General features: G+C 59.1%; 1 protein-coding gene across 2 annotated transcripts in view; it reads left to right on the top strand.

Moving 5' to 3' along the window:
* LOC140418173 (E3 ubiquitin-protein ligase CCNB1IP1) overlaps window positions 1–16,865 on the top strand; it is a 74,098-nt gene extending 57,233 nt beyond the window's left edge. The window contains exon 3 of one of the 2 annotated variants that reach the window (XM_072501598.1): window positions 16,361–16,865. In XM_072501598.1, coding sequence (XP_072357699.1) covers window positions 16,361–16,569 — 209 coding nt within the window. In that variant the 3' untranslated portion in view covers window positions 16,570–16,865. Of the gene's footprint in view, window positions 1–16,357 lie in introns of both variants that reach the window. The other variant, XM_072501597.1, reaches the window with a different exon arrangement.
* The last annotated feature ends 436 nt before the right edge of the window (window positions 16,866–17,301 follow it).

Here is a 17,301-nt window from a genome sequence, read left to right as displayed (position 1 = left end):
TTGCGGAGAGGGGGATTAGACTCGGAGCGGAGAGGGATTAGCCCCGTGCGGATAGGGGGTTAGACTGGGAGCGGAGAGGAATTAGCCTCTGCGCGGAGGGGGATTAGACTGGGAGCAGAGAGGGATTAGCGTCCGTGCGGAAAGGGGATTAGACTGGGAGTGGAGAGGGGGGTTAGAGTGGGACCGGAGGGGGGATTAGACTGGGAGCGGAGAGGGTATTAGACTGGGAGTAGAGAGGGTATTAGACTGGGAGTGGGGAGGTGATTATGCTGGGAGCGGAGGGGGGATTAGACTGGGAGTGGAGAGGGGATTAGACTGGGAGCGGAGGGGCGATTAGACGGGGATCGGAGGAGGGATTAGACGGAGAGCGGAGGGGGGATTAGACTGGGAGCGGAGCGGGATTAGCCACCGTGCGGAGAAGGGGATTAGACTGGGAGTGGAGAGGTGATTAGACTGGGAGCGGAGAGGGGATGAGACTGGGAGCGGAGAGGGGATTAGACTGGATTCGGAGATGGGATTAGACTGGGAGCGGAGAGGGGGATTAGACTGGGAGCGGAGGGGGGATTAGACTGGGTGTGGAGAGGGGATTAGACTGGGAGTGGAGAGGGGGATTAGACTGGGTGTGGAGAGGGGATTAGACTGGGAGCGGAGAGGGGGATTAGACTGGGAGCGGAGAGGGGATTAGACTGGGAGCGGAGGGGGGATTAGACTGGGTGTGGAGAGGGGATTAGACTGGGAGTGGAGAGGGGGATTAGACTGGGTGTGGAGAGGGGATTAGACTGGGAGCGGAGAGGGGGATTAGACTGGGAGCGGAGAGGGGATTAGACTCGGAGTGGAGAGGGGATTAGACTGGGAGTGGAGAGGGGATTAGACTGGGTGTGGAGAGCGGATTAGACTGGGTGTGGAGAGGGGATTAGACGGTGTGGAGAGGGGATTAGACTGGGAGTGGAGAGGGGATTAGACTGGGAGTAGAGAGGGGATTAGACTAGGAGTGGAGAGGGGATTAGACTGGGAGTGGAGAGGAGATTAGACTGGGAGTAGAGAGGGTATTAGACTGGGAGTGGGGAGGTGATTATGCTGGGAGCAGAGGGGGGATTAGACTGGGAGTGGAGAGGGGATTAGACTGGGAGCGGTGGGGGGATTAGACTGGGATCGGAGGGGGGATTAGACGGAGAGCGGAGGGGGGATTAGACTGGGAGCGGAGCGGGATTAGCCACCGTGCGGAGAAGGGGATTAGACTGGGAGTGGAGAGGTGATTAGACTGGGAGCGGAGAGGGGATGAGACTGGGAGCGGAGAGGGGATTAGACTGGGATCGGAGATGGGATTAGACTGGGAGCGGAGAGGGGGATTAGACTGGGAGCGGAGGGGGGATTAGACTGGGTGTGGAGAGGGGATTAGACTGGGAGTGGAGAGGGGATTAGACTGGGAGTGGAGAGGGGGATTAGACTGGGTGTGGAGAGGGGATTAGACTGGGAGCGGAGAGGGGGATTAGACTGGGAGCGGAGGGGATTAGACTGGGAGCGGAGGGGGGATTAGACTGGGTGTGGAGAGGGGATTAGACTGGGAGTGGAGAGGGGGATTAGACTGGGTGTGGAGAGGGGATTAGACTGGGAGCGGAGAGGGGGATTAGACTGGGAGCGGAGAGGGGATTAGACTGGGAGTGGAGAGGGGATTAGACTGGGAGTGGAGAGGGGATTAGACTGGGTGTGGAGAGCGGATTAGACTGGGTGTGGAGAGGGGATTAGACGGTGTGGAGAGGGGATTAGACTGGGAGTGGAGAGGGGATTAGACTGGGAGTGGAGAGGGGGATTAGACTGGGAGCGAAGAGGGGATTAGACTGGGAGCGGAGAGGGGATTAGACTGAGAGCGGAAAGGGTTTACCCTCCATGCGGAGACGGGGATTAGACTGGGAGCGGAGAAGGGTATTAGACTGGGAGCGGAGAGGGGATTAGACTGGGAGCGGAGGAGGGATTAGACTGGGGGCGGAGAGGGGATTAGACTGGGAGCGGAGAGGAGATTAGACTGGGAGCGGAGAGGGGATTAGACTGGGAGTGGAGAGGGGATTAGACTGGGTGTGGAGAGGGAATTAGACAGGGAGCGGAGAGGGGAGTCGACTGGGAGCGGAGGGGGGGATTAGACTGGGTGCGGAGAGGGATTAGCCACCATGCGAAGGGGGGATTAGACTGGGTGTGGGGAGGGGACTAGACTGGGAGTGGAGAGGGGATTAGACTCAGAGCGGAGGGGGGATTAGACTGGGAGCGGAGAGGGGATTAGACTGTGTGTGGAGAGGGGATTAGACTGGGAGTGGAGAGGGGATTAGACTGGGAGTGGAGAGGGCATTAGACTGGGTGTGGAGAGGGGATTAGACTGGGAGTAGAGAGGGTATTAGACTGGGAGTGGGGAGGGGATTATGCTGGGAGCGGAGGGGGGATTAGACTGGGAGTGGAGAGGGGATTAGACTGGGAGCGGAGGGGGGATTAGACTGGGATCGGAGGAGGGATTAGACAGAGAGCGGAGGGGGGATTAGACTGGGAGAAGAGCGGGATTAGCCACCGTGCGGAGAAGGGGATTGGACTGGGAGTGGAGAGGTGATTAGACTGGGAGCGGAGAGGGGATGAGACTGGGAGCGGAGAGGGGATTAGACTGGGATCGGAGATGGGATTAGACTGGGAGCGGAGAGGGGGATTAGACTGGGAGCGGAGGGGGGATTAGACTGGGTGTGGAGAGGGGATTAGACTGGGAGTGGAGAGGGGGATTAGACTGGGTGTGGAGAGGGGATTAGACTGGGAGCGGAGAGGGGGATAGACTGGGAGCGGAGAGGGGATTAGACTGGGAGCGGACGGGGGATTAGACTGGGTGTGGAGAGGGGATTAGACTGGGAGTGGAGAGGGGGATTAGACTGGGTGTGGAGAGGGGATTAGACTGGGAGCGGAGAGGGGGATTAGACTGGGAGCGGAGAGGGGATTAGACTGGGAGTGGAGAGGGGATTAGACTGGGAGTGGATTAGACTGGGTGTGGAGAGGGGATTAGACTAGGAGCGGAGAGGGGATTGGACTGGGAGCGGAGAGGGGATTAGACTGGGAGCGGAGAGGGGATTAGACTGGGAGTGGAGAGGGGATTAGACTGGGAGTGGAGAGGGGATTAGACTGGGTGTGGAGAGCGGATTAGACTGGGTGTGGAGAGGGGATTAGACGGTGTGGAGAGGGGATTAGACTGGGAGTGGAGAGGGGATTAGACTGGGTGTGGAGAGGGGATTAGACTGTGAGTGGAGAGGGGATTAGAATCGGAGTGGAGAGGGGATTAGACTGGGTGTGGAGAGGGGATTAGACTGGGAGAGGAGAGGGCATTAGACTGGGTGTGGGGAGGGGATTAGACTGGGTGTGGGGAGGGGATTAGACTGGGTGTGGAGAGGGGATTAGACTGGGAGCGGAGAGAGGATTAGACTGGGAGCGAAGAGGGGATTAGACTGGGAGGGGAGAGGGGATTAGACTGGGAGTGGAGAGGGGATTAGTCTGGGTGTGGAGAGGGGGTTAGACTGGGAGTAGAGAGGGGATTAGACTAGGAGTGGAGAGGGGATTAGACTGGGAGTGGAGAGGGGATTAGACTGGGAGTAGAGAGGGTATTAGACTGGGAGTGGGGAGGGGGTTATGCTGGGAGCGGAGGGGGGATTAGACTGGGAGTGGAGAGGGGATTAGACTGGGAGCGGAGGGGGGATTAGACTGGGATCGGAGGAGGGATTAGACGGAGAGCAGAGGGGGGATTACACTGGGAGCGGAGCGGGATTAGCCACCGTGCGGAGAAGGGGATTAGACTGGGAGTGGAGAGGTGATTAGACTGGGAGCGGAGAGGGGATGAGACTGGGAGCGGAGAGGGGATTAGACTGGGATCGGAGATGGGATTAGACTGGGAGCGGAGAGGGGGATTAGACAGGGAGCGGAGTGGGGGATTAGACTGGGAGCGGAGTGGGGATTAGACTGGGTGGAGAGGGGATTAGACTGGGAGTGGAGAGGGGGATTAGACTGGGTGTGGAGAGGGGATTAGACTGGGAGCGGAGAGGGGGATTAGACTGGGAGCGGAGAGGGGATTAGACTGGGAGCGGAGGGGGGATTAGACTGGGTGTGGAGAGGGGATTAGACTGGGAGTGGAGAGGGGGATTAGACTGGGTGTGGAGAGGGGATTAGACTGGGAGCGGAGAGGGGGATTAGACTGGGAGCGGAGAGGGGATTAGACTGGGAGTGGAGAGGGGATTAGACTGGGAGTGGATTAGACTGGGTGTGGAGAGGGGATTAGACTAGGAGCGGAGAGGGGATTAGACTGGGAGCGGAGAGGGGATTAGACTGGGAGCGGAGAGGGGATTAGACTGGGAGCGGAGAGGGGATTAGACTGGGAGTGGAGAGGGGATTAGACTGAGAGTGGAGAGGGGATTAGACTGGGTGTGGAGAGCGGATTAGACTGGGTGTGGAGAGGGGATTAGACGGTGTGGAGAGGGGATTAGACTGGGAGTGGAGATGGGATTAGACTGGGTGTGGAGAGGGGATTAGACTGTGAGTGGAGAGGGGATTAGAATCGGAGTGGAGAGGGGATTAGACTGGGTGTGGAGAGGGGATTAGACTGGGAGAGGAGTGGGGATTAGACTGGGTGTGGAGAGGGGATTAGACTGGGAGTGGAGAGGGGATTTGACTGGGTGTGGAGAGGGGATTAGACTGGGAGTGGAGAGGGGATTGGACTGGGAGTGGAGAGGGGATTAGACTGGGAGTGGAGAGGGGATTAGACTGGGAGCGGGGAGGGGATTAGACTTGGTGTGGAGGGGGGATTAGACTGGGTGTGGAGAGGGGATTAGACTGGGAGAGGAGAGGGGATTAGACTGGGAGTGGAGAGGGGATTAGATTGGGTGTGGAGAGGGGATTAGACTGGGTGTGGAGAGGGGGATTAGACTGGGAGTGGAGAGGGGATTAGACTGGGAGAGGAGAGGGGATTAGACTGGGAGTGGAGAGGGGATTAGACTGGGTGTGGAGAGGGGGATTAGACTGGGAGTGGAGAGGGGATTAGACTGGGTGTGGAGAGGGGATTAGACTGGGTGTGGAGGGGGGATTAGACTGGGTGTGGAGAGGGGATTAGACTGGGAGAGGAGAGGCGATTAGACGGAGTGGAGAGGGGATTAGACTGGGTGTGGAGAGGGGGATTAGACTGGGAGTGGAGAGGGGATTAGACTGGGAGTGGAGAGGGGAAATAGATTGGGTGTGGAGAGGGGATCAGACTGGGACTGGAGAGGGGATGAGACTGGGTGTGGAGAGGGGATTAGACTGGGAGTAGAGAGGGGATTAGACTAGGAGTGGAGAGGGGATTAGACTGGGAGTGGGGAGGGGATTAGACTGGGAGTGGAGAGGGGATTAGACTGGGAGTAGAGAGGGTATTAGACTGGGAGTAGAGAGGGTATTAGACTGGGAGTGGGGAGGTGATTATGCTGGGAGCGGAGGGGGGATTAGACTGGGAGTGGAGAGGGGATTAGACTGGGAGCGGAGGGGCGATTAGACTGGGATCGGAGGAGGGATTAGACGGAGAGCGGAGGGGGGATTAGACTGGGAGCGGAGCGGGATTAGCCACCGTGCGGAGAAGGGGATTAGACTGGGAGTGGAGAGGTGATTAGACTGGGAGCGGAGAGGGGATGAGACTGGGAGCGGAGAGGGGATTAGACTGGATTCGGAGATGGGATTAGACTGGGAGCGGAGAGGGGGATTAGACTGGGAGCGGAGGGGGGATTAGACTGGGTGTGGAGAGGGGATTAGACTGGGAGTGGAGAGGGGGATTAGACTGGGTGTGGAGAGGGGATTAGACTGGGAGCGGAGAGGGGGATTAGACTGGGAGCGGAGAGGGGATTAGACTGGGAGCGGAGGGGGGATTAGACTGGGTGTGGAGAGGGGATTAGACTGGGAGTGGAGAGGGGGATTAGACTGGGTGTGGAGAGGGGATTAGACTGGGAGCGGAGAGGGGGATTAGACTGGGAGCGGAGAGGGGATTAGACTCGGAGTGGAGAGGGGATTAGACTGGGAGTGGAGAGGGGATTAGACTGGGTGTGGAGAGCGGATTAGACTGGGTGTGGAGAGGGGATTAGACGGTGTGGAGAGGGGATTAGACTGGGAGTGGAGAGGGGATTAGACTGGGAGTAGAGAGGGGATTAGACTAGGAGTGGAGAGGGGATTAGACTGGGAGTGGAGAGGAGATTAGACTGGGAGTAGAGAGGGTATTAGACTGGGAGTGGGAGGTGATTATGCTGGGAGCAGAGGGGGGATTAGACTGGGAGTGGAGAGGGGATTAGACTGGGAGCGGTGGGGGGATTAGACTGGGATGGGAGGGGGGATTAGACGGAGAGCGGATGGGGGATTAGACTGGGAGCGGAGCGGGATTAGCCACCGTGCGGAGAAGGGGATTAGACTGGGAGTGGAGAGGTGATTAGACTGGGAGCGGAGAGGGGATGAGACTGGGAGCGGAGAGGGGATTAGACTGGGATCGGAGATGGGATTAGACTGGGAGCGGAGAGGGGGATTAGACTGGGAGCGGAGGGGGGATTAGACTGGGTGTGGAGAGGGGATTAGACTGGGAGTGGAGAGGGGATTAGACTGGGAGTGGAGAGGGGGATTAGACTGGGTGTGGAGAGGGGATTAGACTGGGAGCGGAGAGGGGGATTAGACTGGGAGCGGAGGGGATTAGACTGGGAGCGGAGGGGGGATTAGACTGGGTGTGGAGAGGGGATTAGACTGGGAGTGGAGAGGGGGATTAGACTGGGTGTGGAGAGGGGATTAGACTGGGAGCGGAGAGGGGGATTAGACTGGGAGCGGAGAGGGGATTAGACTGGGAGTGGAGAGGGGATTAGACTGGGAGTGGAGAGGGGATTAGACTGGGTGTGGAGAGCGGATTAGACTGGGTGTGGAGAGGGGATTAGACGGTGTGGAGAGGGGATTAGACTGGGAGTGGAGAGGGGATTAGACTGGGAGTGGAGAGGGGGATTAGACTGGGAGCGAAGAGGGGATTAGACTGGGAGCGGAGAGGGGATTAGACTGAGAGCGGAAAGGTTTTACCCTCCATGCGGAGACGGGGATTAGACTGGGAGCGGAGAAGGGTATTAGACTGGGAGCGGAGAGGGGATTAGCCTGGGAGCGGAGGAGGGATTAGACTGGGGGCGGAGAGGGGATTAGACTGGGAGCGGAGAGGAGATTAGACTGGGAGCGGAGAGGGGATTAGACTGGGAGTGGAGAGGGGATTAGACTGGGTGTGGAGAGGGAATTAGACAGGGAGCGGAGAGGGGAGTCGACTGGGAGCGGAGGGGGGGATTAGACTGGGGGCGGAGAGGGATTAGCCACCATGCGAAGGGGGGATTAGACTGGGTGTGGGGAGGGGACTAGACTGGGAGTGGAGAGGGGATTAGACTCAGAGCGGAGGGGGGATTAGACTGGGAGCGGAGAGGGGATTAGACTGTGTGTGGAGAGGGGATTAGACTGGGAGCGGAGAGGGGATTCGACTGGGTGTGGAGAGAGGATTAGACTGGGCGTGGAGAGGGGATTATACTCCGTTCGTAGAGGGGGATTAGACTGGGAGCAGAGAGGGGGATTAAACTGGGAGCAGAGAGGGATTCGCCTCTGTGCGGAGAGGGGGATTAGACTCAGAGTGGAGAGGGATTAGCCCAGTGCGGATAGGGGGTTAGACTGGGAGCGGAGAGGGATTAGCCTCTACGCGGAGAGGGGGATTAGACTGGGAGCAGAGAGGGATTAGCCTCCGTGCGGAGAGGGGATTAGGCTGGGTGTGGAGAGGGGATTAGACTGGGAGCGGAGAGAGGGATTAGACTGGGAGCGGAGAGGGGATTAGACTGGGAGTGGAGAGGGGATTAGACTGGGAGTGGAGAGGTGGATTAGACTCGGAGTGGAGAGGGGATTAAACTGGGAGTGGAGAGGGGATTAGACTGGGAGTGGATTAGACTGGGTGTGGAGAGGGGATTAGACTGGGAGCGGAGAGGGGATTAGACTGGGAGCGGAGAGGGGATTCGACCGGGAGTGGAGAGGGGATTAGACTGGGAGTGGAGAGGGGATTAGACTGGGTGTGGAGAGCGGATTAGACTGGGTGTGGAGAGGGGATTAGACTGGGAGCGGAGAGGGGATTAGACTGGGTGTGGAGAGGGGATTAGACTAGGAGTGGGGAGGGGATTATACTCGGAGCGGAGAGGGATTAGCCCCCTGCGGATAGGGGGATTAGACTGGGAGCGGAGAGGGATTAGCCTCCGCGCGGAGAGGGGGATTAGACTGGGAGCAGAGAGGGATTAGCCTCCGTGCGGAGAGGGGATTAGACTGGGAGCGGAGAGGGGGGTTAGACTGGGAGCGGAGGGGGGATTGGACTGGGAGCGGAGAGGGATTAGCCTCCGTTCGTAGAGGGGGATAAGACTGGGAGCGGAGAGGGGGATTAAACTGGGAGCGGAGAGGGATTCGCCTCTTGCGGAGAGGGGGATTAGACTCGGAGCGGAGAGGGATTAGCCCCGTGCGGATAGGGGGTTAGACTGGGAGCGGAGAGGAATTAGCCTCTGCGCGGAGGGGGATTAGACTGGGAGCAGAGAGGGATTAGCGTCCGTGCGGAAAGGGGATTAGACTGGGAGTGGAGAGGGGGGTTAGAGTGGGACCGGAGGGGGGATTAGACTGGGAGCGGAGAGGGTATTAGACTGGGAGTAGAGAGGGTATTAGACTGGGAGTGGGGAGGTAATTATGCTGGGAGCGGAGGGGGGATTAGACTGGGAGTGGAGAGGGGATTAGACTGGGAGCGGAGGGGCGATTAGACTGGGATCGGAGGAGGGATTAGACGGAGAGCGGAGGGGGGATTAGACTGGGAGCGGAGCGGGATTAGCCACCGTGCGGAGAAGGGGATTAGACTGGGAGTGGAGAGGTGATTAGACTGGGAGCGGAGAGGGGATGAGACTGGGAGCGGAGAGGGGATTAGACTGGATTCGGAGATGGGATTAGACTGGGAGCGGAGAGGGGGATTAGACTGGGAGCGGAGGGGGGATTAGACTGGGTGTGGAGAGGGGATTAGACTGGGAGTGGAGAGGGGGATTAGACTGGGTGTGGAGAGGGGATTAGACTGGGAGCGGAGAGGGGGATTAGACTGGGAGCGGAGAGGGGATTAGACTGGGAGCGGAGGGGGGATTCGACTGGGTGTGGAGAGGGGATTAGACTGGGAGTGGAGAGGGGGATTAGACTGGGTGTGGAGAGGGGATTAGACTGGGAGCGGAGAGGGGGATTAGACTGGGAGCGGAGAGGGGATTAGACTCGGAGTGGAGAGGGGATTAGACTGGGAGTGGAGAGGGGATTAGACTGGGTGTGGAGAGCGGATTAGACTGGGTGTGGAGAGGGGATTAGACGGTGTGGAGAGGGGATTAGACTGGGAGTGGAGAGGGGATTAGACTGGGAGTAGAGAGGGGATTAGACTAGGAGTGGAGAGGGGATTAGACTGGGAGTGGAGAGGAGATTAGACTGGGAGTAGAGAGGGTATTAGACTGGGAGTGGGGAGGTGATTATGCTGGGAGCAGAGGGGGGATTAGACTGGGAGTGGAGAGGGGATTAGACTGGGAGCGGTGGGGGGATTAGACTGGGATCGGAGGGGGGATTAGACGGAGAGCGGAGGGGGGATTAGACTGGGAGCGGAGCGGGATTAGCCACCGTGCGGAGAAGGGGATTAGACTGGGAGTGGAGAGGTGATTAGACTGGGAGCGGAGAGGGGATGAGACTGGGAGCGGAGAGGGGATTAGACTGGGATCGGAGATGGGATTAGACTGGGAGCGGAGAGGGGGATTAGACTGGGAGCGGAGGGGGGATTAGACTGGGTGTGGAGAGGGGATTAGACTGGGAGTGGAGAGGGGATTAGACTGGGAGTGGAGAGGGGGATTAGACTGGGTGTGGAGAGGGGATTAGACTGGGAGCGGAGAGGGGGATTAGACTGGGAGCGGAGGGGATTAGACTGGGAGCGGAGGGGGGATTAGACTGGGTGTGGAGAGGGGATTAGACTGGGAGTGGAGAGGGGGATTAGACTGGGTGTGGAGAGGGGATTAGACTGGGAGCGGAGAGGGGGATTAGACTGGGAGCGGAGAGGGGATTAGACTGGGAGTGGAGAGGGGATTAGACTGGGAGTGGAGAGGGGATTAGACTGGGTGTGGAGAGCGGATTAGACTGGGTGTGGAGAGGGGATTAGACGGTGTGGAGAGGGGATTAGACTGGGAGTGGAGAGGGGGATTAGACTGGGTGTGGAGAGGGGATTAGACTGGGAGCGGAGAGGGGGATTAGACTGGGAGCGGAGGGGATTAGACTGGGAGCGGAGGGGGGATTAGACTGGGTGTGGAGAGGGGATTAGACTGGGAGTGGAGAGGGGGATTAGACTGGGTGTGGAGAGGGGATTAGACTGGGAGCGGAGAGGGTGATTAGACTGGGAGCGGAGAGGGGATTAGACTGGGAGTGGAGAGGGGATTAGACTGGGAGTGGAGAGGGGATTAGACTGGGTGTGGAGAGCGGATTAGACTGGGTGTGGAGAGGGGATTAGACGGTGTGGAGAGGGGATTAGACTGGGAGTGGAGAGGGGATTAGACTGGGAGTGGAGAGGGGGATTAGACTGGGAGCGAAGAGGGGATTAGACTGGGAGCGGAGAGGGGATTAGACTGAGAGCGGAAAGGGTTTACCCTCCATGCGGAGACGGGGATTAGACTGGGAGCGGAGAAGGGTATTAGACTGGGAGCGGAGAGGGGATTAGACTGGGAGCGGAGGAGGGATTAGACTGGGGGCGGAGAGGGGATTAGACTGGGAGCGGAGAGGAGATTAGACTGGGAGCGGAGAGGGGATTAGACTGGGAGTGGAGAGGGGATTAGACTGGGTGTGGAGAGGGAATTAGACAGGGAGCGGAGAGGGGAGTCGACTGGGAGCGGAGGGGGGGATTAGACTGGGGGCGGAGAGGGATTAGCCACCATGCGAAGGGGGGATTAGACTGGGTGTGGGGAGGGGACTAGACTGGGAGTGGAGAGGGGATTAGACTCAGAGCGGAGGGGGGATTAGACTGGGAGCGGAGAGGGGATTAGACTGTGTGTGGAGAGGGGATTAGACTGGGAGCGGAGAGGGGATTCGACTGGGTGTGGAGAGAGGATTAGACTGGGCGTGGAGAGGGGATTATACTCGGAGCGGAGAGGGATTAGCCCCGTGCGGATAGGGGGATTAGGCTGGGAGCGGAGAGGGATTAGCCTCCGCGTGGAGAGGGGGATTAGACTGGGAGCAGAGAGGGATTAGCCTCCTTGCGGAGAGGGGATAAGACTGGGAGCGGAGAGGGGTGTTAGACTGGGAGCGGAGAGGGGGATTAGACTGGCTGCGGAGAGGGATTAGCCTCCGTGTGGGGAGGGGGATTAGACTGGGAGCGGAGAGGGACTAGCCTCCGCGCGGAGAGGGGGATTAGAGAGGGAGCGGAGAGAGATTAGCTTCCGTGCGGAGAGGGGGATCAGAAAGGGAGTGGAGAAGGGGATTAGACTGGGAGCGGAGTGGGATTAGCCTCCGGGCGGAGAGGGGGATTAGACTGGGAGCAGAGACGGGGATTAGACTGGGAGCGGAGAGGGATTAGCCTCCGTTCGTAGAGGGGGATTAGACTGGGAGCAGAGAGGGGGATTAAACTGGGAGCAGAGAGGGATTCGCCTCTGTGCGGAGAGGGGGATTAGACTCGGAGTGGAGAGGGATTAGCCCAGTGCGGATAGGGGGTTAGACTGGGAGCGGAGAGGGATTAGCCTCTACGCGGAGAGGGGGATTAGACTGGGAGCAGAGAGGGATTAGCCTCCGTGCGGAGAGGGGATTAGACTGGGAGCGGAGAGAGGGATTAGACTGGGAGCGGAGAGGGGATTAGACTGGGAGTGGAGAGGGGATTAGACTGGGAGTGGAGAGGTGGATTAGACTCGGAGCGGAGAGGGGATTAAACTGGGAGTGGAGAGGGGATTAGACTGGGAGTGGATTAGACTGGGTGTGGAGAGGGGATTAGACTGGGAGCGGAGAGGGGATTAGACTGGGAGCGGAGAGGGGATTAGACCGGGAGCGGAGAGGGGATTAGACCGGGAGTGGAGAGGGGATTAGACTGGGAGTGGAGAGGGGATTAGACTGGGTGTGGAGAGCGGATTAGACTGGGTGTGGAGAGGGGATTAGACTGGGAGCGGAGAGGGGATTAGACTGGGTGTGGAGAGGGGATTAGACTAGGAGTGGGGAGGGGATTATACTCGGAGCGGAGAGGGATTAGCCCCCTGCGGATAGGGGGATTAGACTGGGAGCGGAGAGGGATTAGCCTCCGCGCGGAGAGGGGGATTAGACTGGGAGCAGAGAGGGATTAGCCTCCGTGCGGAGAGGGGATTAGACTGGGAGCGGAGAGGGGGGTTAGACTGGGAGCGGAGGGGGGATTGCACTGGGAGCGGAGAGGGATTAGCCTCCGTTCGTAGAGGGGGATAAGACTGGGAGCGGAGAGGGGGATTAAACTGGGAGCGGAGAGGGATTCGCCTCTTGCGGAGAGGGGGATTAGACTCGGAGCGGAGAGGGATTAGCCCCGTGCGGATAGGGGGTTAGACTGGGAGCGGAGAGGAATTAGCCTCTGCGCGGAGGGGGATTAGACTGGGAGCAGAGAGGGATTAGCGTCCGTGCGGAAAGGGGATTAGACTGGGAGTGGAGAGGGGGGTTAGAGTGGGACCGGAGGGGGGATTAGACTGGGAGCGGAGAGGGATTAGCCTCCATGCGGAGAGGGGATTAGACTGGGAGCGGAGAGGGGTGTTAGACTGGGAGCGGAGAGGGGGATTAGACTGGGAGCAGAGACGGGGATTAGACTGGGAGCGGAGAGGGATTAGCCTCCGTTCGTAGAGGGGGATTAGACTGGGAGCAGAGAGGGGGATTAAACTGGGAGCAGAGAGGGATTCGCCTCTGTGCGGAGAGGGGGATTAGACTCGGAGTGGAGAGGGATTAGCCCAGTGCGGATAGGGGGTTAGACTGGGAGCGGAGAGGGATTAGCCTCTACGCGGAGAGGGGGATTAGACTGGGAGCAGAGAGGGATTAGCCTCCGTGCGGAGAGGGGATTAGGCTGGGTGTGGAGAGGGGATTAGACTGGGAGCGGAGAGAGGGATTAGACTGGGAGCGGAGAGGGGATTAGACTGGGAGTGGAGAGGGGATTAGACTGGGAGTGGAGAGGTGGATTAGACTCGGAGCGGAGAGGGGATTAAACTGGGAGTGGAGAGGGGATTAGACTGGGAGTGGATTAGACTGGGTGTGGAGAGGGGATTAGACTGGGAGCGGAGAGGGGATTAGACTGGGAGCGGAGAGGGGATTAGACCGGGAGCGGAGAGGGGATTAGACCGGGAGTGGAGAGGGGATTAGACTGGGAGTGGAGAGGGGATTAGACTGGGTGTGGAGAGCGGATTAGACTGGGTGTGGAGAGGGGATTAGACTGGGAGCGGAGAGGGGATTAGACTGGGTGTGGAGAGGGGATTAGACTAGGAGTGGGGAGGGGATTATACTCGGAGCGGAGAGGGATTAGCCCCCTGCGGATAGGGGGATTAGACTGGGAGCGGAGAGGGATTAGCCTCCGCGCGGAGAGGGGGATTAGACTGGGAGCAGAGAGGGATTAGCCTCCGTGCGGAGAGGGGATTAGACTGGGAGCGGAGAGGGGGGTTAGACTGGGAGCGGAGGGGGGATTGCACTGGGAGCGGAGAGGGATTAGCCTCCGTTCGTAGAGGGGGATAAGACTGGGAGCGGAGAGGGGGATTAAACTGGGAGCGGAGAGGGATTCGCCTCTTGCGGAGAGGGGGATTAGACTCGGAGCGGAGAGGGATTAGCCCCGTGCGGATAGGGGGTTAGACTGGGAGCGGAGAGGAATTAGCCTCTGCGCGGAGGGGGATTAGACTGGGAGCAGAGAGGGATTAGCGTCCGTGCGGAAAGGGGATTAGACTGGGAGTGGAGAGGGGGGTTAGAGTGGGACCGGAGGGGGGATTAGACTGGGAGCGGAGAGGGATTAGCCTCCATGCGGAGAGGGGATTAGACTGGGAGCGGAGAGGGGTGTTAGACTGGGAGCGGAGAGGGGGATTAGACTGGGAGCGGAGAGGGATTAGCCTCTGGGCGGAGAGGGGGACTAGACTGGGAGCGGAGAGGGATTAGCCTCCGTTCGTAGAGGGGGATTAGACTGGGAGCGGAGAGGGGGATTAAACTGGGTGTGGAGAGGGGATTAGACTGGGAGTGGAGAGGGGATTAGACTGGGTGTGGTGAGGAAATTAGATTGGGAGCGGAGGGGATTAGACTGGGAGTGGAGAGGGGATTAGACTGGGTGTGGAGAGGGGATTAGACTGGGTGTGGAGAGGGGATTAGACTGGGAGTGGAGAGGGGATTAGACTGGGAGCGGAGAGAGATTAGCCTCCGTTCGTAGAGGGGGATTAGACTGGTAGCGGAGAGGGAGATTAAACTGGGAGCGGAGAGGAATTCGCCTCTGTGCGGAGAGGGGGATTAGACTCGGAGCGGAGAGGGATTAGCCCCGTGCGGGTAGGGGGTTAGACTGGGAGCGGAGAGGGATTAGCCTCTGCGCGGAGAGGAGGATTAGACTGGGAGCAGAGAGGGATTAGCCTCCGTGCGGAGAGGGGATTAGACTGGGAGCGGAGAGGGGGGTTAGACTGGGAGCGGAGGGGGGATTAGACTGGGAGCGGAGAGGGATTAGCCTCCATGTGGAGCGGGGGATTAGACAGGGAGCGGAGAGGGACTAGCCTCCGCGCGGAGAGGGGGATTAGAGAGGTAGCGGAGAGAGATTAGCCTCCGTCCGGAGAGGGGGATTAGAAAGGGAGTGGAGAGGGGGATTAGACTGGGAGCGGAGAGGGATTAGCCTCCGTGCGGAGAGGGGATTAGACTGGGAGCGGAGAGGGGGGTTAGACTGGGAGCGGAGGGGGGATTAGACTGGGAGCGGTGAGGGATTAGCCTCCATGTGGAGAGGGAGATTAGACAGGGAGCGGAGAGGGGGATTAGAAAGGGAGTGGAGAGGGGGATTAGACTGGGAGCGGAGAGGGATTAGCCTCTGGGCGGAGAGGGGGATTAGACTGGGAGCGGAGAGAGATTAGCCTCCGTGCGGAGAGGGGGATTAGAAAGGGAGTGGAGAGGGGGATTAGACTGGGAGCGGAGAGGGATTAGCCTCTGGCCGGAGAGGGCGATTAGACTGGGAGCGGAGAGGGATTAGCCTCCTTGTGGAGAGGGGATTAGCCTCCGTGCGGAGAGGGGATTAGACTGGGAGCGGAGAGGGGATTAGCCTCTGTGGGGAGAGGGGATTAGACTGGGAGCGGAGAGGGGGAATTAGACTGGGTGCGGAGAGGGATTAGCCTCCGTTCGGAGAGGGGGATTCACCACCGTGCGGAGAGGGGATTAGACTGGGAGCAGGGAGGGATTAGCCTCCTTGAGGAGAGGGGATTAGCCTCCGTGCGGAGAGGGGGAATTAGACTGGGTGCGGAGAGGGATTAGCCTCCGTGGGGAGAGGGGATAGACTGGGAGCGGAGAGGGATTAGCCTCCGTGCAGAGAGGGGATTAGACTGGGAGCGGAGAGGGCGATTAGATTGGGAGCGGAGAGGGATTAGCCTCCGTGCGGAGGGGGATTAGCCTCCGTGCGGAGAGGGATTAGACTCCGTGCGGAGAGGGGATTAGACTGGGAGCGGAGAGGGGGATTAGATTGGGAGCGGAGAGGGATTAGCCTCCATGCGGAGAGGTAATTAGACTGGGAGCGGAGAGGGGATTAGACTGGGAGCGGAGAGGGATTAGCCTCCGTTCGGAGAGGGGATTAGACTGGGAGTGGAGAGGGGGATTAGACTGGGTGCGGAGAGGGGGATTAGACTGGGTGCGGAGAGGGATTAGCCTCCGTGGGGAGAGGGGATTAGACTGGGAGCGGAGAGGGATTAGCCTCCGTGCAGAGAGGGGATTAGACTGGGAGCGGAGAGGGGGATTAGATTGGGAGCGGAGAGGGATTAGCCTCCGTGTGGAGAGGGATTAGCCTCCGTGCGGAGAGGGATTAGACTCCGTGCGGAGAGGGGATTAGACTGGGAGCGGAGAGGGGGATTAGATTGGGAGCGGAGAGGGATTAGCCTCCATGCGGAGAGGTAATTAGACTGGGAGCGGAGAGGGGATTAGACTGGGAGCGGAGAGGGGGATTAGATTGGGAGCGGAGAGGGAGAGCCTCCGTGCGGAGAGGGATTAGCCTCCGTGCGGAGAGGTAATTAGACTGGGTGCGGAGAGGGGATTAGCCTCCGTGCGGAGAGGGGATGGCGTTGATGAAAAAGCTGGTCACATGTTCCTTTCTCTCCAGCAGGCGGGACCTCCAGGTTCGTTCCAATGGAGAACCCCGCGAGGGTGGATTCCCGCGAGGGTGACTTCCGCCATCGCCCGCCCTTCTTCGGCTCCCCCGCGCCCGATGGTCCAGTGGGCTTTTTTGGCTTCTCCCCGGGTGAAGACCGGGCTCCACATCCTCAGGCCCCCAATCCAGTGCCCTGCAGCTCCTTCAAGATGAAGAAGATATGACGCGGCAGCGTGCGGGGCGAGGGGTGGACGTTGCGAACCGGAGCGACGTCCAGTCGCACTTCGGACCCAACGGAATCCGACCGGCGCGGCAGTCGGCAAACGTTTTGTGCCGGGTGGTCCGTCGCCTTTTGCTGACGGGCCGCAACCCGTCGGTAGCAGCCAGCTCCCATTGGCCTGTCTTCCCCATCCTCAATAAGAATCGGTCGGAGCTGAGAATCCTCCCTCAGGCTGACGGCCTTTCACCGTGTTGCTTTGTTCTTTCAAGGGTTCAATGAATAAAACTTTCTCGCTTCCAAGTGGTCCTCTCGTCATTTTACCCCCACGTCTGCCCTCAAACCGTCTCCAGAACCCGCCCAAGGAGGCACAGAACCAGCTTCCGGTGCCTCAGACGGCAGCACACCTCGGCTCAACCAGCTGTGCAGCACAACCGACCTAACCCCTCCGACATGTTCACTCAGCTCGATCTGCAACAACAACCCATTAGTCTCCGGCACAGAAGACACAGGGTAGCAGCGGAAGGATGCTTTCCTGAATGGAGGGCTGTGATTAGCGGCGTTCCACAGGGATCAGTTCTCGGGCCTTCGTTGTTCGTAGTGTATATAAATGATTTGGAGGAAAATGTAGCTGGTCTGATTAGTAAGTTGCGGACGACACAAAGGTTGGTGGAATTGCGGATAGCGATGAGGACTGTCCGAGGATACAGCAGGATTTAGATTGTTTGGAGACTTGGGC

Source organism: Scyliorhinus torazame, chromosome 5 (genome assembly GCF_047496885.1).
Source record: "Scyliorhinus torazame isolate Kashiwa2021f chromosome 5, sScyTor2.1, whole genome shotgun sequence".
In the NCBI taxonomy this organism is placed as follows: domain Eukaryota; kingdom Metazoa; phylum Chordata; class Chondrichthyes; order Carcharhiniformes; family Scyliorhinidae; genus Scyliorhinus; species Scyliorhinus torazame.
The sequence above is the reverse complement of the archived record's forward strand: the minus strand, read 5'-3'. Positions and strand labels throughout refer to the sequence as shown.